Here is a 27,430-nt window from a genome sequence, read left to right on the forward strand (position 1 = left end):
TCCCAATGCGTTCTTCTTTCTCCAAAAGCAATCAGTAGTCTTCCTTTATGATCCCGGAAACAACCACCAATTCCAGCATTATAAGAAGTAAGAAGGGCTGCATCAACATTGATCTTAATCCAACCAAGCGGTGGAGGGTGCCAAAAATTTTGAAACTCCCTAAGGAGATTAGCACCCCAGCTATCTATGGTTGGACTAGCAGATTTAAAAGAAGAAGACTGTTAGCAGCTATAGTATCTACAGAATTTACAGATTTCCCTTGGTTCACTTCATTTCTATTCTTCCAATTAAAATATATCGAAGTACAGTATAAATTGACAATATTAGGAGCAGTACTTACAAGCTTTTTCAGCTCACAGAAACCTTCTTCCAGAGAACTGAAGATAGGAATGTAGAATCCCCACTGTTGAATCATTCGAAGTATCTCTTGCAGATGAATACAACGGACAGTTATATGCTCCAGATTTTCAATTTCCTGACACCCCCTAGCACAAAGTTCCATATCTTTAAGCTTCATATATTTTAAGAACTCATTTGTTGGGATAGCATCTTTGCTCAATCTCCACCAAAACAATTCAATCCTAGCTGGAAGTCTCAATTTTTTTAACCAAATATAAAAGCCTATATCATCATCAAAACTGTTATATTTACTGTTAGCCTCAACTGCTCGAGCAGAAGATTAGTGGTCATGGAATCAAAGTTTGCCCGAAGATAAGCTCATCACAAATGGCTGAATTACAAAGAAAAATCAGTGAAGTTGAGCAAAGGAGTAAAAAAGAGCTTCCAAAATATATTCCACTTCCAAGCACTCATGCTTCATATCTTTTATCATCTTCTTCAATTAAGTGTGATGGCAGTACTGTAAACCAAGGGCCTTTTCGAATGGAGGGATTTGAACCAAAAAAAAGAAAACATGTTGTAAATAGTGCTTTGGAGAAAGCATTTAATTTATAAATGAGAGAACAACTAGACGGAGAAATAGCTAGAATGTTTTACTCAACTGGACTTCCTTCCAAACCTAGCAAGAAATCCACATTACAAGAATGCCTTTACATACGCATGCAATAACAATCTTGTAGGATACGTGCCACCAGGATATAATGTCATTAGAACGAAGTTGTTGCAAAGAGAGAGGGATAATATTGAGAAGTTGCTCGAGCCTACTAGAGGAGTTTGGAAGGAAAATGGAGTTACTTTGGTTTGTGATGGGTGGACAGATCCACAAAGAAGACTACTTATCAACTTCATGGCTGCAACAGAGAACTATCATATGTTTATCAAAACTGTAAACTGTGAAGGGTAGTACAAGGATAAGTTCTTCATTTCTAATTTAATCAAAGAAGTTATCATGATGGTGGGGCCTTCAAACATCATTCAGGTCATTACTGATAATGCACCTGTTTGTAGAGCTGCAGGCCTACTTGTGGAGCAAGCATATCCTCATATTTTCTAGACACCATGTGTTATGTATACACTTAATCTTGCTTTGAAGAACATTTGTGCAGCTAAGAATACCGAGGCAAATGAAATCACCTATAATGAATGTCATTGGATCATAGTGATTGCTAGAGATGCAATTGTAATTAGGAATTTTATTATGAATCATTCCATGAGACTCTCTATGTTTAATGATTTCTCTAATTTAAAGATGCTTGCAGTTGCTGAAACTCGATTTGTCTCAGTTATAGTGACGTTGAGAAGGTTCAAAAAATAAAAAAATGCTCTTCAAACTATGGTGATCAGTGACAAATGGTCATGTTATAGAGAAGATGTTGGAAAGGCTAGGTATGTAAAAGAGAAGCTTCGAGATGATTTATGGTGGGATGAGATTGAATACATCATAAATTTCACAGACTCAATTTATGAGATGTTAAGAGTAGCTGATACGGATAAGCCTTGTTTACATCTCATTTATGAGATGTGGGATTCAATGCTAGCCAAAGTAAAAGAAATTATATATAGACACGAGAGAAAGACACTTCATGAAGACTTAAGCTTCTGGGATGTTATTTATGCTATTTTAGATGATAGGTGGAGCAAAAGTAATACACCTTTACATTGCTTGGCTCACTCACTAAATCCAAGGTAGATTCCAACATTTTTTCATTACGAATTCAAAATTTATTATTTTGTGATTTCATCATTTTTTCATTATTTTATTTTAATGTTATTTGAAGATATTCAACTACAGAATGGCTTCAAGAGAATCCTCAAAGAGTTTCTCCACAGAAAGATTTAGAAATTTCAAATATGAGGAAGACATGTTTGAAGCGTTATTTTCCAAATGAGGAGAGAAGAAGTGTCAATATTGAGCTTGCTAAATTTTTTAGTTATTTAGAGGAATTTGGTGACCAAGAGTCATTGCGTGATAGGTGGAGAATTGATCTGAAAATGTGGTGGATTATACATAGAGCTTTAGCACCTCTACTTCAAACAATCGTCATAAAATTGGTTGGCCAAGTTTCATCCTCATCCTGTTGTGAAAAAAATTGGAGCACATATTCATTCATCCAATCAACGAAGAGAAATAAAATTACTCCACAACGGGCTAAAGATTTAGTTTACGTGCATACAAATCTTCGGCTTCTCTCAAGGAAAACTCAAACTTATACGGAGGGAGACAACAGGATGTGGGATGTGCTGGGGATGGATTTGAATCTCTTGAGAATATGGGAATATTAGAAATTGCTAATCTTTCACTTGATGAGCCTGAATTAGAAGCTCTGATATTTATTGAAGAGAAAAACACTGAAAAAGTTAATCCTATCATTCCTTCTATTGATTAGTTGAAATTTCATGTGCTGGACAATTTATCTTCTTGTTTTTATTGTTGTACTAGACATTTAAATATTTAATGCTTATTGTTATTCCAATTTTTTTTGGCATTTCAAATATTACACTTTGATTACTTTCTTAATTTTTATGTATTATTTATATATTATAATGTCGTATCCGCGCCGTATACGTATCCTGTATTTTTAAGAATTGGCGTGTCCCGTATTCGTATCGTGTCGTATCTATATCGCCGTATCCGTATCGGTGCAACATAGGTCCTAACTCAGTTCAAATACTCAATATGAACATGGTTTTTGTTGCGTGTAGCTAGACAGAGCATCACTTGGCTAAACTTTGAGTGTTTGAAAAAAAAAACAAAATTTTATAGTTTAATAAGGGAGGGCAAGGCAACTGGCAACAAAGTTCTGCACAAAATTAGAGAAAGCGTTGAAGCAAGATTAACATTACTACATAACAACAAGCATGAATAATAGAAGGGAGCATAAAATGAAGAGCTAAACATGTAGATGAAAGACGAGGAGCTAATGCAATATGGTGGGAAGCACAAGGGGCAGTCCAAAATGACATGGTTATAGTTTGATCAAACCGATGTGACTAAACTTCAACATATTGAGAGGAATGAAAATAGATATGTTGCAAATTGGCATACTTGTCAATGACAAATGAAGTACCATAACGCAAAGTTTCTAGTGGAGCCATGTGCTTAGCAAATAGCGCAGCACACATCATTTTAAACATAGAGCATAATATAAATAATTCAAAAAAAATATTAATATTAAATATCATTAAATAGTAAAAATTAGGATAATTTGAGCAATATTTAATCATAAATATCCTAGCAAATAGCAAAATAACAACTTTAAATCATATAGAAATTTACATCGATAGATTTGAACAACATTTAAGCCTAATTTAGCCTAAATAATTCCAAATGACAAAAATGATAGCTTAAATCCTATAAAAAGTTAAATCATATTCCTTCACCAATTTACTTTAATGCAATTTAACCGCAAAAGCATTTAAAAGGAGAAAATAAATAGTTATCTTCGCTACAAGCCCACACCATTCAAATAATCGACGAGCAAGTCCTGATTCAGCTCAAATACTCAAACTAAACATGGTTTTTTCCGGTGTTTAGCTAGCTAGAGCATCACTTTGCGTGTTCGGAAAGAAACAAAATTTTAGAGTTTAATTTGGAAGGGCAACTGGCCTCATTGTATTATGTTAATGTTATAGCATTCCTTAAAAGAGACGCAATATGGCCTAAATATAACAAAAAGTGTGCAAGGGCCACTGCACCGACATCCAGGTAAAGTGTTAAATAGGCAAGAATTATCACATCAGGGATGTGGATGTAGGCAAAGAAGCTAGTCAACAAAACTAAAATTATAATAAGAACTTCGAATATAAGTTCCCTTACATGAAAATTAATAGAATTAATAGATATAATATTTCATAGGAATATATATATTCTCCGCATTTAGGAAACTAAATGGGTTAAAGAAAAGGCTAATGAGATTAAGAGTTTAGGATTTAAACTATGATATTCTGATATGAGTCGTACTATAAATGGTATAGGTGTGATTAAAAAAAAAAGTTTGAAAGATGATATTATAAAAATTAATAGAATCAGATATATAATTATAGATTTAAAGATTAATGTTGATGCTGAGATTATTAATATTATAAGTACTTGCGCCTCAAATAGGTTTAGATATGTATTCAAAATTAAAATTTTGAAATAGCTTAAAAAAATAATACAAAAGAGATAGTTTTTTATTGGAAGAGATTTAAATGAACATATTGGTAGAAAGGATGATAATTTTAAAAATATTTATGATGGTTATGAGTTTTAAGGGACCAATGAAGGTGGTAGGACTATATTAGACTTTGTTATAACATATGATTTTATAATTACTAATACCTTGTTTAAGAAAAAAAATGAATATCTCATCACTTATAAGAATGGATATAGTAAAACTCAGATTAATTATTTTATTGTAAGAAAATAGATCGTTTAGATCGCAAAGATTCTAAAGTTATCCCAAGTGAATGTTTATGTATCAAACATCACTTATTATTGTTGGACTTTAAGATGAAGGGAAAAATATAAAAAATAAAGTAAAAGGTTGTTCTAAAATAAGATGGGGGCATTTAAAAAATATTAACAAAAATATTTTTGAGAATAGGATTCTAAATCTTAAGATTTTTTCTGTGCATGAGAAAACTAATATTATGTGATAAAATTAGTTATTGATACTAAGAATGCTGCGAAGGATGTGATTTGAGTATCAAAGGAAAAAAACTCCTAATAATAAAAATAGTTGGTGGCAAAAATAAAATGTATAAGAAAAGATAAAAAAAAATTGTTATAAATCTTGATTTACATGTAAAAACTCAAATAATTAGAAAAGATAAAAAGAGGTCTATAAGGAGTCTAAGAAAATAATATGTAATGTAAAGATTTTAGTTTTTAATAATTTATATAATAGATTAGATACTAATGACTAATGAGTGAGAAAGATATATGCATAAGTTAGCCAAACAAATACATAGTAGTAAGAATTTAGCTCAAGTGAAGTGCATTAAGGAAGAAGATTAAAATGTGCTTTTATTATAAGAGGATATTCAATAAAGGTAGATGAGATATTTTGCTAAAATTTTGAATAAATGTGAGAATACGATTGACTTTAGTGACCGTAACACCCTAAATAAAAATAAAGGTTTTTATTTTTATCAGCGCATTAGTAAAACCGCAGTTAAAGAGGCTTTAAAGAAAATGAAGCGAGGAAAAACTATTAGACCCGCTGATGTTTCAATAGAGGAATGAAAATGCTTAGGAGATGAAGAAAATTTCTTAGCTTACTAAAGCATTTTAATATTATTTTGAAGACTAAAAGGATGTTAGTTAGATGAGTAGAGAATGAGTTATGTTAATTCCTATTTTCAAGAATAAATGTGATGTACAAGATGGTGTGAATTTTAGAAGAATTAAGTAAATGTGTCATACTTTAATACTATGGGGGAATGTTAAGGAGCGTAGGTTACGACATGATACTAATGTTTCTCAAAATCATTTTGGATTCATGTTAGGTAGGTCTACTATGGAAGCTATACATTTATTGAGAGGTTTGATGAAGAAGTATAAAGAATAAGGCGGATCTACATATGATCATTACTAATTTAGAGAAAGCATATGATAATGTTCGAACATACATGCTATGGATTGTTATAGAAAAGAAAAGGGTTAATAATGTTTTTATTTAAGTCATTAAGGATATGTATGTAGGAGTTGTTACTTGTCTTGAAACACAAGGTGGTTTGACCAAGTATTTTCCTATTTCAGTTGAATTACATCAAGGATCAGCCTTCAACCCATATCTTTTTCTTTAGTCATGGATGATCTCATGAGACATTTGTAAGAGGTTGTATTATGGTGTATGCTTTTTGCTGATAATATTCTTCTTTGATAAGACTAGAGAGGGTGTTAAAGGTAAATTTGAATTATGGAAGTCAACCTTAAAATCTAAATGTTTTCGTTTGAGTAGATCTAAAATTAAATATATGGAATATAATTTTAATAGTAATAGATCTAGTAATGAGGATTGTGACTTTGGGTGATCAAGTCATTAATAAGAGTACACGATTTAGATACCTTGGGTCTATTGTTCAGAGTGATGGTGAAATAGATAAGGATTTTATTAATAGAATTTTAGTTAAATGGTTGAGTAGGAGGAATGCATCAGGCTAGTATGATAAAAAAGACCCCCCAAACTTAAGGAAAAATTCTATAAAATGGTGGTGAGACCTGCAATGCATTATGATGCAGAATGTTGGTCATTAAAAGAGCATAATATTAAGCTAAGTATTGCAGAGATGGGGATGATCAGGTGGATGAGTGGTTTTACTCTTAGAGACAAGATATGAAATGAGCGTATACGTGAAAAGGTTGGAGTAGCTCCAATGGAAGATTATATTAGAGAGACTCACCATATATGGTTTGGTCACATAAAATGGCAACAATCTGATGACCCGATTAGGAGAGTAGATGCATTAGATTTGTCTTATGTTAAGAAATGTAGAGGTAAACCTGAAAAGACTTGGTTAGAAAATATTAGAAATGACATTTTTTTATTACATTTAAATGAGAATTTGAGTCTTAACAAGACAATGGAGAAAAATGATTCATTTAGCCAACCCCAAGTAGTGGGATACAGGCTTGATGTTGTTATTGTTGTTGTAATAAGGGAGGGAAACAGGCAACCAAGTTCTACACAAAAATAGAGAAAGTATTAAAGCACCATTAACCTCACTACATAACAATAAGTATAAATGATAGAAGGGGGGCATAAAATGAAGAGGTAAACATGTAGATGAAAGATGAGAAGCTAACGTAATGTGGAGAAAAGCACAAGGAACAAATCAGAACGACATGATTATAGTTTGTTCAAACCTATGTGGCAAAACTACAATGTAATAAGAGGAATGAAAACAAATAAATTGCGAAATGGCATACTTGTCAGTGGTGAATGGCACACCACAGCGCAAATTTTCCCGTGGAGCCATGGCGCTTAGCGAACAGCGCGGTGCACACAATTTTAATAATGGTGCATGATATAAAATAATTTATAAAAAGATATTAATATAAAATATCATTAAATAATAAAAAAGAATGATTTTTGCAATATTTAAACATAAATAACCTACCAAATAGCAAAAATGATAACTTTAAATCCTATCGAAACTTACATCAATGTATTTGAGCAGAAGTTAATCATAATTTAACCTAAACAATGCCAAATGACAAAAATAACTTTAAATCCTACAAAAAAGTTAAATCCTATTCCTTCTCTATTTTACTTTAAATGCAATTTATCCAAAAAAACAGGTGAAAGGAGAAAAGCCATTGTTATCATTGCTACGAGCCCCGCCCCCACCCCCGATGAATTATTCTATTGTCATCGAAGGAGGCAGAAAAGCTTCTAGGAGCTTTCAAAACTTTACTTCACACCACACACACAACCAAACCAGCAAATGATGAAATGGAGAAAAGTACTGTTTATCCTATTAAGATAAAATAATTTTTTTATATTTTATTGATTTGATTATTATTAATTCATAATTAATCATGATATTAATTCATAAACCTTTAAATTTTTAATTATAATTTATAATTTAATATTTATAAAAAAGTTAATAAAATTGTGTTATTTATATCTTACATTACGTTTCATTGCTCATGAATGCACAAAAAGCATAATATATGCGTCACACCAAGCAAATAATGTCATATGTGCGTCGCTCTATGCCACGCCATTTTGCGCCATTGATATGTATGTGAATAACATAATTACAATGGCTTAAACTTACCTCCACTCCATATATTCAAATATCTTAAATACAACAACAACATTAAGCGTTTAACTCACTATGTGAGATCAACTACATGAATATTTTTTTCTCCATTCTGTCATATTAAGAGTCAAATTTTCATTTAAATCTAATAACAAACAACAACAACATCAAGTCTTTATCCCACTATATGGGGTCGGCTACATAAATATTTTAATGGTTATTGACCTTGATTTTAGAACCTAGACTCGCAAGCGTGCTCGATTGACTAAATTGAGCATCATTGAGCCCAAGTTGAGTTCGAGTCGACCCTAATGGAGTCAAATTGGGCTCGACAAAGTTCAATTAAGCTAGATCGACACTCGTTAGCCCTGTCGAATGCGACTTAATGCAATTCAGCACCAAATTGAGTATAATTTTAGCTAATTAATGTAATCGACGCAGATTGGCTTGAGTCAAGTTCGATACAAACCCAATTTCAGTCCAATGGGTTTAGCCCAATTCCAATTATAGGCGAATTAACTTTCTAGCCAAATCAAAATTCTTCTAAATCGAGAACTCGATTCAAAGGCCCTGATTGTATTGAAAACCCCTGCCTGCTATTGGCCAGGGGTTCAATTAAGTGATGCCCTGATTATGGAATGAAGGCGGGTTGTTTTCAGCGAGATTCAGTAGCAGAAGGAGAAGAAGTGATGTAGGACTAAAATGATTGCAATGATTTTGTAAGGATTTTGCACAACTTCTAGATTAGAGAAATAATAAAGAAAGCTATTAGCAAATAAAACGACGAATCAAAACGTAAGAGAGGTCACGCCCGTTTAGGCTAAGTTATATATCGAAAGATTTGAAGCTTCAAAATAATGTCGAAAATAACGTCTCGCCAAGATAATGGTTTCAACAAAAATCCTTAGTTTAACAATAAGAGTTAGAAACAAATAAGTGCACTCAAATTCCTACATTTACTAAGCTTAGCAAAATCGGAAGAACAAATCCTTCATGACTACAATCAAATCACAAGAGAGGGTTAGACTTAAGAAATATGAGGAAAGGGAAAAGTAGAAAACCTTCGTCAAGGATCGGCGGCAATCCTCCACCCGACGACCTCTAACTGCTCTTCTATGCTTCAACCAACGTGTCCAAAATGCGTTCGATGTAGTCTTCAATCATATGATCGATCCTCGGGTTGACGTCGAAGAAGGTTGAATGGAGAATGCTTACGAAACCGTGCTCGTCGTAGGCAAGTCTGTAGTCGATGTCAGGATCGGCCATGTAATGGCTTCATGTACGGAGTGGTATTGATGGCGTCTTCTAGGCTTGTATATGTTCTTGAGTGAAGAGGGATTCTCACCATAAGCAAGAGCTAGGTGGAGGAGAAAGTCAGCCAATAAAAGAGAGACACTAGTGGGATTGGGAATAGGTTGAAGGTGAGGTTGAATTCCAAAATCTGAAATAAGTTTCAGATTTTTGAATTAGAGAGTAGAGGATCTAAGAGTAAAAGTTTAATTCCTAAAATCCGAGGAAAGGAATTAATGAGAGAGAGGGATTGGAGAGAGAAGAGAGGGGCGGGTAGAGGGAGAGAGGGGCGGCAACATCATGAGGGATGGCGTGGGCAAATACATGGTTTTGGAAATAAACTAAGAGTTATGAGCTTTAGAAAAATTCGGCCAAGGGGAATTATTGGATTAGAAATATTCCCAAAGAGAGAGAGATGGAATTTGGAAATAATTCCAATCCTAGCTCAAAGGGGGGGCCGGCGGCATGCTTGGGTTAAGGAGCAATTAATGGGAGGAATTATGGCTTCTTAATTTGGTTGTAGGAATTAGGAAAGTAATAAATCAAATCCAATTTGAATTTAAAATTCAAATGGATTTAAATTAAGAACTTTCCTAAAATAGAGGAAATAAATTAGGAAAGAATTTTGAATTTCGAATTTAGATGTTTTGAATTTCAAATTGATTCCAAATTAAATCTAACCTAATTAGGAAACCCAATGATGAAGTGGGAAGTGATGGGGGTGGTAGCTAAGGGGCCAGGGCTGGCGGTTTTGGGTGGGAACCGTAGATGGGGTGTGGGGGAAGGGTTCGGGTAGTGAAGGGTGGCGGCTAGATGGAAGGAGGGGTGGTCTTGCCGGTGATGGTAGGGGAAGGAAGAGAGAAAGAGATAGAAGGTAGAACCATGAACCCGACTTTTCTAGGTTGATGGGTATTGCGCAAATCTCCCTCTCTTAGGGATTTCACTCCAAACTCTCAAGCCCTCATGAGAAGTCAAACAAGACAAACAAAATTTTCACTTAGTCATTCATTAGTTTTAAAAGAGAAACATAGGGGCTATAAATAACCTCGTACATAAGACTCAAAATAGAAAAGATGACAATGCACTCAGGGCTTACATACGATATCCCTTAATAAAATGGTACAACGGGAAATTAAATAAAACAAATACAATGGCATCATAAATAAGAAAATACATAAAATAAATCAAAAGTACAATGACTCAATCGTGGCCGTAGATCAACGGCTACGCCTCTGATAAACCTTCCATGATCTGATGTCCCCATCATTCTCCCGGGGTGGGAGAAAACTTGACTCCGTCGAGTAAGTGTCTCTGGTGCTCTCGTAGATCTCTAGTGCATCTGGGTCAATCTGCTGCAACTCCTCGCAATCCACCTAATTAGCCTCTGACTCAGGTTTTCCTTTCCACATGATCAAGTATCTCCTTCGTCCTCCTTCCCTTATGGATATGATATCATCACTTAGGATCATGTCTACCTTTCCTGCCATAGGTGACTTAGGAATATTTTGTAGTGGTGGTAGGTTTGGGATCTCACATGATGGGGTCACACAAGGCTGCTGTATGAGTGGATTTGGAGTGTTAAAATCATGACCTTCATATACAACTAAATCTTCTATGTTAAAAGAGGGATTAATGTTGAATTCTGCAGGCAGATCTACTACATAAGCATTATTGTTGATTTTCTTAAGTATTTTGAATGGTCCAACACTCTTGGCATGTAACTTCTTAACTGTTCCCTGCGGGAACCGTTCCGGACGAATCTGCACCATCACGGAGTCACCAACCTCATAAGTTTTAAAACGTCATTTCAAGTCTGCATATAATTTATATTCATTATTGCTCTTGTCAATATGTTGTGCAATTTCTTTATGAAGTTCATGCAAATGGGATGCAAATGATGATGCAGACTCAAAAATTCTATACCTAGAACACATGGGTATAAGGTCTAGCGGCTATCTAGGATTGAACACGTATACAATTTCAGGAGGACATAGGCTAGTGGTTCAGTTAACAGAATTATTATAAGCAAACTCAACAGTAGGCAAAATGGAATCCCAATCCTTAATGTGCTCGCCAACCAAAGATGGAAACAAATTACCCAAACTCCTATTAACTACCTCGGTCTGACCATTCGTCTATGGGTGAAAGGAAGTGGAAAATAGTGATTTAGTGCCCATTTTCATCCACAGGGTTTTTCAAAAATAGCTAGTGAATTTCACATCCCGATCCGACACAATAGTTTTGTGCAAACCATGTAAACGGACGACCTCATTGAAATATAACTTCGCAATGTAAGAGGCGTCAGATGTTTTGGAGCAAGGAAGAAAATGAGCCATTTTGGAGAACCGATCAACTACAACACAAATGGCATCATTCCTACGGAGTGTCTTGGACAGTCCTAAGATAAAGTTCATGCTAACATCCTGCCAATGACAACTAGGGACAGAAAGAGGAGTGTAAAAACCGTGTTTTTCTTACGTTGTTTGGCCAGTTGGCAGGTGTGACACCGACAGACCAACCGCCCGACATCTCTCTTCAGGCTGGACCAATAGAAGCGATACTCCACGGATTTGATAGTTTTGTCCAGCTCGAAGTGCCCAGCAATGCCTCCGACGAGGAGTTCCCAGACCAAAAATTCTCTAAGGAAGGTGCTAGGGATACAAAGCCTTTGGGCTTTGAAGAGATAACCATCCACCAATAGGAAATCGTCCACAAGGCGCGTGCTGCCTGTGGACAAGAGAGAGTAGATCTCCTTGAAGTCGGGGCATTCTAAATAGTCCCTCTTTATTTGGTCAAATCCCATGACTATTGCTCTCATCACAATAGTAGTCATCATACATCGACAGCTTTATTTTCAACTACCGCTTTATGTATGAGGGTATACGTATACTCCTGAAGAAACTCGACCCATCGACCATGGCGTGCATTTAATTTCTTTTGGGAGTGGATATAACGCAGAGCTTCGTGATCCGAGAAAATGACGAACTCTTGCGAGAGCAAGTAGTGTCGCCAATAACGAAGAGATTGGATCACAACTTAAAACTCTTTGTCATACGTGGAATAACGGTGCCGAATATCATTAAGTTTTTTGCCTGAAGTAAGCTACTGGATGACCTTACTGGGAGACGACTTCAATTCCGACCCCCGAAGTGTCGCAGATCACTTTGAAGACTTTGGAGAAATCAGAAAGTCTCATCATTGGGACTTCCACCATCTTTTGCTTGATCTCATCAAAAGCTCTGGTGGCTGCCGGGGTCCAGTGAAAATCACCCTTCTTTAAGCAATTAGTGATAGGAGATACAATAGTGCTAAAATTCCGAATGAATCTCCTATATAAGGTGGCTAATCCGTGAAAGCTGCGGACTTCCCGAATATTCTGAGGGACAGGCCATTCCACAATGGCCCTCACCTTCTCGGGGTCTGCGGAAACCCCTTGGGCTGAAACGATGAAGCCCAAAAAGATGACGCGATCTACAAGGAAGGTACATTTCTTAGGATTGGCATAAAGTTGTTCCTTCCTTAAGACCTCGCAAACTTGCCTTAAGTGGTCCAAGTGCTAGCTAATCGACGGACTATAAATAAGAATGTCGTCAAAGTAGACGACGACAAACTTTCCCATAAACGGGCGCAGCACTTGAGTCATGATCCTCATGAAGGTGCTCGGGGCCTTACTCAACCCAAAAGGCATGACTAACCACTCGTAGAGACCATCCTTTGTCTTGAAGACAGTTTTTCACTCGTCTCTGGGTCGGATCCGGATCTGGTGGTACCCACTTTTGAGATCAATTTTGAAGAATAATGTGGCACCCATCATCATATCAAGCATATCGTCTAGCCTCGGAATAGGGAAACGATATTTGATGGAGATCTTGTTAATAGCAAGACTATCAACACACATCCTCTAATATCTGTCCTTTTTCGGTGTAAGAAGGGCCGACACCACACAGGGACTAAGACTCTCTTTAATGAAATCTCGTTACAGTAACTCATCAACCTGCTTCTTAAGCTCGGCATGTTCCGTGGGGTTCATGCGATAATGGGGCAGGTTCGGGAGGGAGGCTCCAGGGACGAAGTCTATGTTATGTTGAATGTCTCTAAGTGGAGGTAACTGATCTGGAAGATCATCGGGAAAGACATCAACATACTGTCCCAAAATAAGCTGGACTTCCTGAGGGATAGGTTCATCAGATTCGGCGGGAATCTCACGACCCACTAAGGCATAAAGGGGTACGCCTTGAGCCACCTCAGCGTCCAGAACCTTGGCAGTAACAAGATTCAGTCCTTTCTTGGACTTAATGGGATTGGATTTCGAGTCATCCGTAACCCGAAGCTGCGATGGCAAAAGCTTAATCTTTTTGCCCGCATGTTCGAACACGCAGGTGTTCGAACGCCAAAAAATGTAGACATCATTATCATAGATTTAGGGGTGACCCAAAAGAATTTGTCCAACATTTATGATCAGCACATTACACCAAACGTTCTCCTTGTAATCAGCAAAGGAGATAAGTACGAAGCTTCATTCATTCACCTCCAAGGCAGTGGAGTTGACCCACGCTACCTTATACCGGTTGGGGTGAGGAACGGCAGAAAGACCCAACTTGGATACCATGTTGAAAGAAACAGCATTTATGCAACTACCCTCTATCCACGATGACCTCACAGTTCTTGTCTTTGATTTTGGTATAAGTGTGGAAAATCGAGGTTCTACGCCAGTCATCTGTGGGTGTCGAGTGGGATAGCGCACATCTCACCACGCAGATGGGAGAGGTATCCAATTCTGAAGGCAATGGAGGACCGTAGTGTCCTCATCCTCCTCGAAGTATTCTCCTTCATCTTCAACTTGGTGGATCTGATCAACCTCGGGCTCCAGATCGACCTCAGTAATCTCCTCGATGATCGAGACTTTATATGGACTGGAGCACTGAGAAGTGATATGCCCATACCCCTGGCATCGAAAGCACTTGGTCCCAGGACTGGACCGAGGGGTATCCGGGGTGGGAGGTTTATTCCTAAAATCAGATCAAGGTGTAGGAGGACCCATGCGTGATCGAGTCGTGCTCCTAGAAGTGGGTTGGGTAGCAGAAGTGTGTGGAGTGGAACTACCAACTGGTTTGTAGGAGGGCCTAGAGTCATGTAAACGGTTCGGGTGCTGTGAACGGGTCTCCTCTAAATCAAGCACTAAGATGTAGGCATTCTCCAGTGTAGTGACGTTTCAGGCAAGCAGCTCATTGCGAAGATCCTCTAGCAACTCGGTTCGAAACATAGATAAGATCTGCACGGGGGGGGTAGAGGTCTCCCCCTTACAGCGAATCAGGAAGTCATCGAAAGAGACGATGTACTCCTTAACAGGTTTGTTGTCTTGAGTCAGCCTATTCCACTTATCCAATAGTTGGGTGAAGTATGAGGGAGACAAGTACTTCTGCTTGAATTCCTGCTTCATGGATGGTCAATCGATAATGGGGTAATCGTTCCTAGCTTCCCTAAAGCTCTCTAAGTTGGCCCGAAACTAACTCACCCTGCCTATGAGCTTCATCTCCGCAAAACTGACATTCCTAACCTCGGAGATGTCATACCACTTAAAGAAACTGTCCATACCCTTGACCTAATCCAGGAAGAGCTGGGGGTCGAGTGTGTCATCAAAGGTAGGAGCATCAACTTTAACATTTTTCAAGAGTGATATATCAGGATCATGATGTGGGTCATGTCCGTGGTAAGGAGCTCGATGATTGGCACGATGTTGCCTCTCATCCGGGTAAGGATCATGACGTGGGTCATGTCCGTGGTAAGGAGTTCGATAATTGGCACGATGTTGCCTCTCATCTGGATAGTATCATCCCCATACATAGGTGGTCTAGATGGGGTGTAGGGAGTAGGGTGCTCTCTAGGTTGCTCTAGTATGTCAAATCGCTCAGTGGTGTTCCTACGAAGCTCAGTTAGGTCGGCTTGGTTTTCTTTGAGTTGCTAGCTAATATTGTTCATTTGGCCTAACAACAAGTCTAAAGTCCTTCTTAGTTGTTCTGGGTCCATTGGGATTCAATGCGGGACACCTAAGGTGACTAGGATGTAAAGGAAAGCAAGTTATATGATTTGAACACACTTATGTCTTGCAAAATGACTATGAGAAAAGGACAGCAACCTAAAAAGTTCTAAATAACACAAATGCAATGGTGGAATGAATAAAATGCTAAAAGAAAATTCTACTAAGGATCCTAAAACATGCAAAGAGAGCATACATGCTCTGATACCAGCTGATGTAGGACTAAGATGATTGCAATGATTTTGTTAAGATTTTGCACAACTTCTAGATTAGAGAAATAACAAAGAAAGATATTAGCAAATAAAACGACGAATCAAAACGTAAGAGGGGTAGTCACACCATTTAGGCTAAGTTGCATATCGAAAGATTTGAAGTTTCAAAATAATGTCGAAAATAACATCATGCCAAGATAGTAGTTTCAACAAAAATCCTTAGTCTAACAATAAGAGTTAGAAACAAAGAAGTGCACTCAAATTCCTACGTTTACTAAGCTTAGCATAATCGGGCGAACAAATCCTTCGTTACTACAATCAAATCACAAGAGAGAATTAGACTTAAGAAATATGAGAAAAGGGAAAAGTAGAAAACCTTCGTTAAGGATCGGCGACAATCCTCCACTCAACGACCTCTAACTGCTCTTTTATAGCTTCAACCAAAGTGTCCAAGATGCGTTCGATGTAGTTTTCAACCGTATGATCGATCCTCGGGTTGACGTCGAAGAAGATTTGGCTTCGTGTATGAAGTGGTATCGATGGCATCTTCTAGGCACGTAGATGTTCTTGAGAGAAGAGGGATTCTCAACTGAAGCAAGAACTAGGTGGAGGAGAAAGTCGGCCAATTTAAGAGAGCCGCTAGTGGGATTGGGAATAGGTTGAAGGTGAGGTTGAATTCCAAAATATGAAATAAGTTTCAGATTTTTGAATTAGAGAGTAGAGGATCTAGGAGTGAAAGTTTAATTCCTAAAATTCAGGGAGGGGAATTAATGAGAGAGAGAGAGGGATTGGAGAGAGAGAGAGAGAGAGAGAGAGAGAGGCGGGTAGAGGGAGAGGGGGGCAGCAGCATCATGAGGGATGGGGTCGGGATTTATTTCCTAAATCAAATACTTGGTTTTGGAAATAAATTAAGAGTTATGAGCTTTAGAAAAATTCAGCCAAGGGGAATTATTGGATTAGAAATATTCCCAAAGAGAGATGAAATTTTTAAATAATTCCAATCCTAGCTCAAAGGGGGGCCGGCGGCATGATTGGGTTAGAGAGTAATTAATGGGAGGAATTATGGCTTCTTAATTTGGTTGTAGGAATTAGGAAAGTAATAAATCAAATCCAATTTGAATTTAACATTCAAATGAATTTAAAATTCAAATGAATTTAAATTAAGAACTTTCCTATAATAGAGGAAATAAATTAGGAAAGAATATTGAATTTCAAATTTAGATGTTTTGAATTTCAAATTGATTTCAAATTAAATCCAACCAAATTAGGAAACCCAAGGATGAAGTGGGAAGTGATGGGGGCGGCGGCTAAGGGGCTAGGGCCGACAGTTTTGGGTGGGAACCATGGATGGGGTGGGTAGTGAAGGGTGGCGGCTAGGTGGAGGGAGGGTTGGTGTTGTCGGTGATGGTAGGGGAAGGAAGAGAGAAAGAGATAGAAGGTAGAAACACGAACCCGACTTATCTAGGTTGGTGGGTATTGCACAAATCTCCCTCTCCTAGGGATTTCACTCCAAACTCTCAAGCCCTCATGAGAAGTCAAACAAGAGAAATAAAATTTTCACGTAGTCATTCATTAGCTTTGAAAGAGAACATAGGGACTACAAATAGCCTCGTACATAAGACTCAAAATAGAAAAGACGACAATGCAATCAGAGCTTACATACGACATCCCTTAATAAAAGGGTACAATGGGAAATTAAATAAAACAAATACAACGACATCATAAATAAGAAAATACATAAAATAAATCAAAAGTACAATGACTCAATCGTGGCCATAGATCGGCGGCCAGGCCTCTTATAAACCTTCCATGATCTGATGTCCCCATCAGGAAGGCCCCCGTTTCTTGTATAAGGAAAATTGGAATAGCATAAGTGATGGGTTTTTTTTTGGGTTTTCAGGCATCTAGAACCAAAAGAAAAAGCTCTTGATTTCCTATCTCCCTCTATTTGCAGACAAAAAGGGAAAGCTCTCTCATTCGTACGTCACTGTCCTAGCTGACCTCTTTCCCTCCCTGTGCTCTCTCTAGTTCAAGATCCCAAATCAAAGCCCATCTCAATTTTCATAACTATTGTGAGAATGAGAAACTACGCATCCCGATTTTGGTAACAGTAACGAAGATAATAAAATTTTCGCTCAAGTAACATTGATGTGAAAACTTCTTGCTTGTTAGAAACCTCGAGCAGTTTTGTTGAGTACAAGTAAATTAGCATTTATTCAAATAGTTCAACAATCTGATCAAGCATATTAATTGCATCGGAGAGTAGTGGAGGATGACTTGTTGATTGCGATACATTTGAAACTGATCCAATATATGTATATGCACTTATAAGTTGAGTAATTTGGTTTTGAAGGAATCGGATCCATTTTTTTCTTACGAATTGTAGAAGTTGAAGAAGATTGACGTTTTGAGTGGTTGCAATCACTAAAGTCATATATTTTTTGCAAAGAAGATTCAGAAGAATCACTAACATTGTATAATTGCTCAGAATATACCTAAAAATCATTATTTTCAGCACCTTGGTTGAGAGTCCATGCATAAGCACCAATAGTAACTACCCCCATGAACATCATGCTAGCTTATCCTCCAATTCGGGATCTATATCGTAATATCTTAATTTTTTGGCACATGAAATGACCTATAAGGGATAATTAATTGTATATATTATAAGTTGTAAAATTTAAGTTTAAAATGAATAGATATATATAAATATGTAATAATTCAAAGGTTACGTATAATTTATCTTCCCACCATTCATCTAGCACATCAATAGTTTTCCTTCTAGGATCCCATCACAATCCAGTTGAACCTCATTGTAACTCCTTCCATAATTTCCAATCCTTTTTCAGCTAATCTCATTTAATTTTTAATTGTATTTTGTCATACTCTCTACCAGTTTTCTCCTAAAAAGATTTCATTAAATTCATCCAACCCTCCATTAAAATGCGTGGCTGGATGAATACCAAGTTCAACTTCCTTCAAACTTAGATCACAAAAAATAATTTTTACATCATGCTCCTACGTTGTAGATGGTCCCCCATCCTTAGGTTTACCCATTGTAAGACCTAAATATTACATATTGAATTAGTATTTGTATTTAGTATGCTAAAAAAAATAGAAAATAACATTAAAAAACAAGAAATGTATCAAGTTAAAGAAGGCCGGCAATAAAATTCATACAATTTAGAATATTTATAAAATCTCATGATATAGAGATGTCAGAAGAATCCACAATATAGCAAAGCTTGTTTTATTTTCATTGAGTAGTAGGAACTCCAGTTAAACGTGACCTAATAAACTAGGTAAAACCATTGTGAGCTAATATCAAAGTTGGCATTAAAGATAAATTCAGAAAGGATGCAGTCAGCATATTCTTTTTCAAGAAATACCTATACAAGGAGGAAGTTGAGGATTTTGCAAGCTGAAGATCATTAAAATAGTGGATTATGTGATCACGAATTTTTTGAGAAGCACAGGCAACGGGAGGAGATTTTTTCTCGGATGATTGCTGGAATAAGCTCGTCGATTTTGCTATAGAAAAGGTTTGATGGAATGGGTAAATGAGTAAATGTTGTAAAATGTCAATAGAACAAAATAATTGGTTGCTTTTAATAAAGCTGAATAATGAATTTGAGGGCTATGAACAAAGATTCAAATCGTGCGAGAGCAATAATTACTTCAAAATTTTCCAGCAGGTTATATAAAGTTGAATTTGCTACGATGTCAAACATTATCTGACACGAGCATTCTAGCAAGAAATCACAATTAAGCAAAAATGTAAACTAAGCACTAAAGCTTTTCAAGAAGAGAAATAAAGGAGGAAAGCTGCAGATAAACGCCAAAGTGAACTTGACATAGAAAAGTAAAGGGATTTTGAAGATGAATTTTTTAAATGTAATAAAATTCAACTTTTTATGATCTTACCGGTAATTAATAGTGGCTGGAGTGCTTACTCAACAATCTGAGAGGGACGCGAGCAGAAGAAAGCTAACCTACTAGAAATGTTGGGGAACTCACAGGATAAGAAATCAGCTCTTCAGATGCAGGAGAAAGCCCATGGAAGCAGGAAGAATTGGAGACTCGCAGCTACAAGAATCCGGGCTTAGCATTTCGGTGGTTGCAAGCAGGGAGGTCTCTCCCTTCTAATGCTTCCAAGAAATAACAAAACTAAAATGGCGAGCGACTCTGATCTAGCAGACAAATGAGGTCCCGAGCATGGTGAGATGTTTGGGAAGAAGCAGAGAAATGTCTGATATAGCAAAACTTCGCAAGAATGAAGAATACAATGGGGTAGTTTGCAGGTAACTGTAATGGCATTCACGTATTTCTCATAGCTTGGAATAATGGGAAGAAGGCAAACATGAAAGGCTTCCTTCAAACGGGAAAAGCAACCACAGGACGTGAAAATTTTAAGAACGGAGCACGATCCTGCAGCCCCAAACCACCATGTGGTTACGTTTCCTAACGTAAAGCAGAGAAAAATCCGCCCCAAACGCACTTTGATTCTCTCCTCATCTAGCATCGTTTTATTCTTCATTTAAAATGTTTAGTAAGCTAAGAAATTCCTTCATCTCTTAAGTATTTCCACGCATCTATTGAAATATTATCAAGTCTAACTGCTTTTCCATACTTCATTTTTTTAAAGCTCCTCTAACTTCGAATTTACTAATACGACAATAAAAACAAAAATCTCTATTTTCATTTGTGGTGATAAGACGCACGCCTCTCACTATTTATATATTTTTAAATAAAATTTATCTAAATCTTAATCTAAAACCCTAAACAAATCACGCCTTCATGCACCCCAGAGCCTCTACAGCTTCCTCTCAACTACCCGAACCTCCAGCTTATCGCCACAGCCGCAACTACCATCGCCGCAACAGCTACTACTAGGGATCACTTTGAAGTCACACATCACCCCCACCTCCTCTGAAAATTTTGGAGCGTTAATCTCCTCTTTATGTTGATGAAAAATATTTATTGAAGAGGAAAATAGCTAAATAAATAAAGAAGTAGATTATGAGGTACTGGACTCTACATGATGAGGGATGGGATAAACAAATTTGCTATGATAATGACTCGAATAAAGATCCCCTTAGTGATGATAGTATAGATGATTTATGAGTTATTGTTAAGTTTTTCAATTTTTTTTAGGAATTAAATATGGATGAGTAGAAAAATAAGAAAGAAGAAAATTAAAGTTAAATTTAATATTATATGATACTTTTATGTAATTTCAATATTCTATAATATTTTTCTCTTATAATATTTGCATTTTAATACTATTTCATGCAATTTACCATTTGTTATTTTACGTCTTCTACAATTTTTTATTTTATATATATGTCAATTTGTTGCTTCGTAGTTTAATAAACAATTAACATGTCATTCTTTAAAATATTATTTAGACATTACTTAAAAAATTAATTTTTGCATCTATTTTAACATTATGCAATTTTTAAATTTTGAGGCTTACGTCTCAAAACACCATTTCACCTCACGAACGAAAAACGCTTCAATACCCAATTACGCAATTTTTAATGTTGCTTGAACTAGATCCTTACTTCTGCTATCTCTTTGCTTGGCCAATTACTTATACATATATTTTCGCCCTCCTTTGAATAAAATTTATTATATAAATCATTAAAAGCTAATTTTTTATATCGCATATTGCCTTTTTAAACTCCCTAGAAGCCCCTCTGTATTTTTCTCAATTTTTTGAGCTTTTAAATTTAAACTAATTTTTATATTAAAACATCTTAATTTTTATCTTTTCTAGCACATTTTGATTCTGCCAACAATTATTTTCTAGAACATTGGAGAAGCAGAGCGGAGGAGCAGAGAAACAAAGCGGGCGATTTTGGCGAATCTTTGACGATCGGAGGTGCTTCGTCGGTCCGGTGTTGCTGACAGAGTTCCTCGGTGAGAATCTTCTTCTATGTCAAGATTTCAATTGGCTAAAGGAGTTTTTGGCGAAGCATCTAATCGCAATGAGATTTTGAAGAATCTTTGGTTGGTAGAGGTTCTCTGTTGGTCCGGCATGGTTGACGATTACTCTTGTTTTGGATGTTCTGTTGATTTTTTATCGGATTTGCTTTTGTCTAAAGATGGTTTTGGTGCAGCGACTGTTTCGAAGTCGATTTTGGCGGATGATTGCCTACCGGCGGAACTCCGTTGGCTTGGTTTGCAGAATGTCTGTGATTGTTGTTTTTCAACTGGTGTTAGATCGAAGTTATTCTTGATTGATTTTGGTGAAAATTCAAGTCCGAAGGTGATTTTGAATGAGTTTACTTGTTGGTTCGACGTTGCCTACAGTAATTCTTGGAATGAATTTTCTACTTAGTTAAAATTCGTTCTAATTTTTTTCTAGTTTATTCTTGATTCCAGATTTGGTTTGATAATGTTCTTTGTGTGTGATCTCTTGTTGTTCAAGAAATTGTTGGTGTATGGTTATTTGGATTGTAGAGTTGGATCTCTCTATTATGAAGAACCGATTTCAGGTTTCTTGAAGATTCTTGGAGATAATGTTGCTACTATTGGTTATGCAGCTATTTGGATGGCTTTAATTGGATCTTCCAAGGAAGATAGTTCGAAAAGATGGTATGAGGAAGCTAAAATTATTGAAGTGATTGATCTAATGTTGTTTGGTTCGTATATAGAAGGTTGTTTGGATCCTCATGTAGTTATTTTGATGGCGTTGAGTGGATCTTCCAAGGGAGATAGTTCGGAAAATTGCTATGATAAAGCCAGAGTTATTGAAGTTAGGGTCCTATTGTTGTTTGGTTCGTATATGGAAAGTTGTTTGGATCATCAAAGACGTATTGGAGCTTGCTTTTGGTGGGAACTTATCTCATCAAGGCTTAAGATGGATTCTTCTTTGTTCTTTGAAGAACAAGTCTTATTGATTAAAGACTTGAAGGGTTTGAATTTTACTGGTTTTTCTCTTGCCATTGTGATGTGTGTGGTAATGATTTTCAGTTCATATGGCTTTGGCAATGTTGAGGCCGATTATTGGCCTCTTGAGGTGGGTGTCGGCATTATTGCTTCATCGACTTTGTTTTGTTCATCCATGGTAGTTGTTATTGGATGCATTGAGGTTTCAGCGGATTCAACTCTTGATTGGAGCTTGTTGGCCTCTAAGGATGTTGAAGGCGATCATTTTGATGTTTTGGCGGCTATTTTAGTTGCTCTTTTTCTTATTGTGTTTGTTGTTTTTTTTTTTTTCTTGTAGGATTTTCTGTCTTTTCAGAAATTATTGTAATGAAATGTGGGGTTTTTACTAGGTTTCCTTTTTTATCTTTTGGAAACTCTGGGATACTAACCAACCTTTTAAGTTTTTTTAATATTTGGTATCCCCATCACCACAATGGATTTAAAATGGAATTTAGTATGACGCATATCCATTATGATAGTTTTAAAGGACTTGTTTTTGCCTTCTATGTTGTAATAGTTGTTTCTTCTTTTTAATGCTACTTGCATTTCTTTAAAAAAAAAATAATTATTTTTACTATTAGAATTTTTTTCCTTTTGATAAAAGAAAGACGTTAAATAAACATGAAAATCAAATTTAACCAAACTCTAGTACAGTTAACTAGAAATAAGCATCCAATGTAATATAGTAGGTCACCTGACTTTCTGATTGGTCAGTCTACACAAACTCACATGGTTTTTATGAAGTCAGAACATTGAAAATGCATTCCCTTACTAGTTACCAAATTATTGACGAGAAAATTTTTAAAATAAGCATAATTAAAGTTTGTATTAAGTGATTAAGCATGTCATTAATAAAATTTTAAAGAAAGCAAAGTCGCTTGTTTATTGGGAAACTTTGACCCGAGTCATGTGAGCAATGGCCGATGTGGCATGATGAAAGGGCATGCGTAAGTCGCCCGTTCTGCCTTGTTAAAATTCCCCCCGATCATTCCAGCTTCCTATCATTCATGTGCCATCGAAGTGCGTCCATGTCCTGTCTCGCAGTTCGCGTTTGGCCAACTATTTGGACGCAATGGGTAAGTAGAAATTTTAGTTTTTGGTAATTTTTTGTTTGTTATTTGTTGTGAATGTGTTTAATTCTTTGGAAGAGTTAAAACTTAAGAGAGAAACAGAGTTATAGTAGTTGTAGATTTTTTGTGCTAGATTAGTGGTTGGTTTGGGGAAGATTTTTTGTAATATTTTTGAGATCTAGTTAGGAAGAAATGATTTCATTTAATATTTATAAGATTTGTTTATGATTGTATGTTATATTGACGTTGGGGTTGATACAACAACAATATCAAGCCTTTATCCCACTACGTGGGGTCGGCCACATGAATCATTTTTCTCCATTGTGTCCTATTAAAAGTCAAATTCTCGTTTAAATCTAATAAAGAAAGGTCATTCCTAATATTTTCTAACCAAGTCTTTTTAGGTATGCCTCTATCTTTCTTAACATAAGTCAAATCTAATACCTCTACTCTCCTAAACAGGTCTTCGGATGGCCGCCGTTTTATGTGGCCAAACCATCTAAGGCGACTCTATCTAATCTTATCTTCTACTGGAGCTACTCCAACCTTTTCACGTATATGCTAATTTCGTATCCTATCTCTAAGGGTAAAGCCACTCATCCACCTGAGCATCCTCATCTCTGCCACACTTAACTTTGAAGTTGGGGTTGATGTTGGAACAAAATTTGTAAGCTTTGTGAGTTATGTTAGAAGTATATTTCTTAGATTTTCTTTTTTTATATATCTTTATTTATTATAATGATACAGTTTATCTTATAAAAATGTTGTAATGCATGGGAACAAATGGAGAAAAAATTCTTTTTTTTTTTTTTGTTATTAGATAAAAATTAAGATTAAATATAATTTTCTATAATAGAGTGATGCGTATTTTCGATTTATTTATTGTAGTAATAGTAGGCATTCTAGTTATAAGTTTCAAGTCGAAATAAAAGTCTTAACTAATAATTATGTATATCAACAATGTGATTGCTTGGTTTTTCTTAATGAAACTTAGAAGTTCAATAATGATTGATCGTGGAGTAACCTTCATGCTAATATATGGAGGTGAATTACAAGTGGATGCAAATTTTGTGCCAACGTATTATGGGGGTAGGAATCGTCCCCTGCAAGTGCAAAGAAATATCAACTTATAGCAGCTTAAATTAAGGATTCTTAGAGCACTCAGGTACGTTAAATCGAAGTTTTCTGTCAACTTAGTTTGTCGAATGCTTGTGGGCAATCAGTACATTACTTCACATGTTTAGGATGACGAGGTATGTGAAGTTTTATTATGCCAAGCAGCTGTGAAATTTTTCATCATGTGTTGAAATTGAAGAGATAAGTTTGACACGAGATAATACTAAGCCTCCAAATTCATAAATATGGGAATCTTCGACCCATGGTGAAAGGGTTGAAGTGCTTGATGGTGCTTCAAGGCTAGAACCAAAAAAAAAAAAGCCTATTGACCAGTGAGTTCCCTATAATGTATTTTATTAATTATCCAAAATATTAATTTTTCATTGATTAATAAATCATGAAGAATATTTTGAATGTAGTGATATAGAGAAACAACAGACACATTAAGCTCCTGACCCTTCAACACAATCTATCCCTTATGTTGATTATAGTTACAAGACTATGAGTAGTAGCTTTAGCGAGCAGTGTTCTGATGATGATGATGATTTTTTATCAGAGTTGAATGATGGAGTTACAATTGTTAATAAAGACATTTGTAATGTCATCTAAGATTACTGCTCGAGATCAATCGGCACTGAGGAAGGAATGGAGGCTAATAATAACTATGCCGACACCTGTAGGACTACGCAATAATGGGATCAAGAAGTTGACTTTGAGGATGACTCCGATGAGGTAATAGTAGAGAATTATTTCTCAAATTCTACTGAATTAATTGAAGGAATGTGCTTCACACGAAAGGCTGATTTGCAATTTGCTTTATAAAGATGGTCAATCATAAATAATGTTCAATATGTTGTTATCGCATCAAATAGAAAGAAATTTACGATTGCATGTGCAAAGCGTAATTGCTCAGTGTGTCCAATCCTATGGCAGTTGCATTCTGCTCAAAGTAAACGTTTAGGTGGTATATGAAAAATTTCACCACTCTAATTCATGAAAGTTGCCACCAACAGTGCAATAAGCTTCTAAATACTACCCACAATTAATTTTTAATGATGTCAGCTTTCGATAATGTTAGGTTTTCATGATGTTCGCTTTTGTGAAATATTGTATAAGTTGAAGAATTTTTTCGATCTAACTTAAGCCTGGGGAAGTCTTACACTCATTTATACTCCAATAAAACACTGTTGAGTAAGAGAGCTTAAATTTAAAAATAAAAAATAAAAAATTGGCAAAAAAGTCATGTATACAATGACAAAAATAATAAAGATGATACTGACAAAACTAACTGATAGAACAACACATCTTTACAACTCAAGTCATATATCTTAAATCATACCTGTCACAACTACTGCAGTATCCAATGCCATCAAATAGAAAATTCTTTTATTTTTTTAATTAAAAAAATAAAAAAATCAAAAATAAATAAATTAAAAAAACAAAAAATTAAAAATTAAAAAAATTAAAAAAAAATAATAATAATAATGTTTGTCACCCGTTGAATGAGCGACTTACATAAGTCATAGATTACTTCAGCGACTTATATAAAACTTAATTTTCTTCTGGTAATGGCTAGCTGACCTTTAAATTTTGTTTGAACAGGCTCAAATGCTTAATACAAGTATTAATTGTACTTAGTCGAGAAATTTTCCCATTATTGAACTGGTTTTCACCCCATGGTTTCTTAATTCTGCTAGGATCAGTAATATTGATTCTGTTGGAACCAAAGATTTCGAAATCTGGAATCTGCTGTTATTATAGCGAAGGATATGTGCAAATTCAGTGATCAAAACACGAATCCTGCTTCTGAAATAAAATAACAAAGTTTTTGGAGTACATCTGACACACTAATTGGCAGTAACCAAACTAAAGCATAAAGCCCTAGAACATTCTGCATATCAATGAAAATTCATCAACATAGGAAAATGGAACCAGAAATAGCTAAAATTAACAGAATATCGGAGTTCTTAAGTAAAAAAAATTAAACCTGCTTGCTTCCGTCAGCAAAGAAGCAGGAATAACGGCCTTGGCACTTGACCTCGCGAAGGGTTTTCCAGTTAGGGCTGTGGGTTCCACTGATGGCGTTTTGGAAACTGAGGAGAGAAGAAAAGGAATAGCACCTGGTGGAAAGAGGCGATCGGCGGGGCAGAATCCAGTTTGGCGGTTGCACGTTCAGCACCTCCGTCATTTCCTGCTTTGAGGGTAGGCCTCTCTATCTTGGCTACAAGTGGAGAAAAGAGAACAAATTTGAAGAAGTTATTTTATTAAATGGTATGATATATATATATATTATAATTATAATATATATTAAAAATTTATAATAATTTGATTAAGGCGAGCATAAATAAATGAATTCTTGACTTATTATTAGTTTTATAAATAAGCAAATTCTAACTGTTATGTATCTAATTTTTACTAAATAATATTATAAGAGGATATTATATAGAAAAATAAATGTAAATAAAGGTAAAAAATTAAGTATTTTATTCAAAGGATTGTTTAATGGAAAAATAATAAATAATTAGTGGCACTGTTAGTGTATGACTAGGTCTCATTTTTTTGTGAAATCACATACAACCCATTTTTGAATCCACTCTTCATTTCTCCTTTGCCCCTTCCAC

General features: G+C 35.8%; 1 protein-coding gene across 1 annotated transcript in view; it reads right to left on the minus strand.

Annotated features, from left to right (window-relative positions):
- LOC110112540 overlaps window positions 1–27,061 on the minus strand; it is a 32,518-nt gene extending 5,457 nt beyond the window's left edge. Inside the window, exon 1 of the mRNA XM_020844794.2 lies at window positions 26,797–27,061. Within this exon, the coding sequence (XP_020700453.1) occupies window positions 26,797–26,997 (201 nt within the window). The 5' untranslated portion in view covers window positions 26,998–27,061. The remainder of the gene's footprint in view (window positions 1–26,796) is intronic.
- Between the last annotated feature and the right edge of the window lie 369 nt (window positions 27,062–27,430).

This window comes from Dendrobium catenatum, unplaced genomic scaffold (genome assembly GCF_001605985.2).
Source record: "Dendrobium catenatum unplaced genomic scaffold, ASM160598v2 fragScaff_scaffold_133, whole genome shotgun sequence".
Classification (NCBI taxonomy): domain Eukaryota; kingdom Viridiplantae; phylum Streptophyta; class Magnoliopsida; order Asparagales; family Orchidaceae; genus Dendrobium; species Dendrobium catenatum.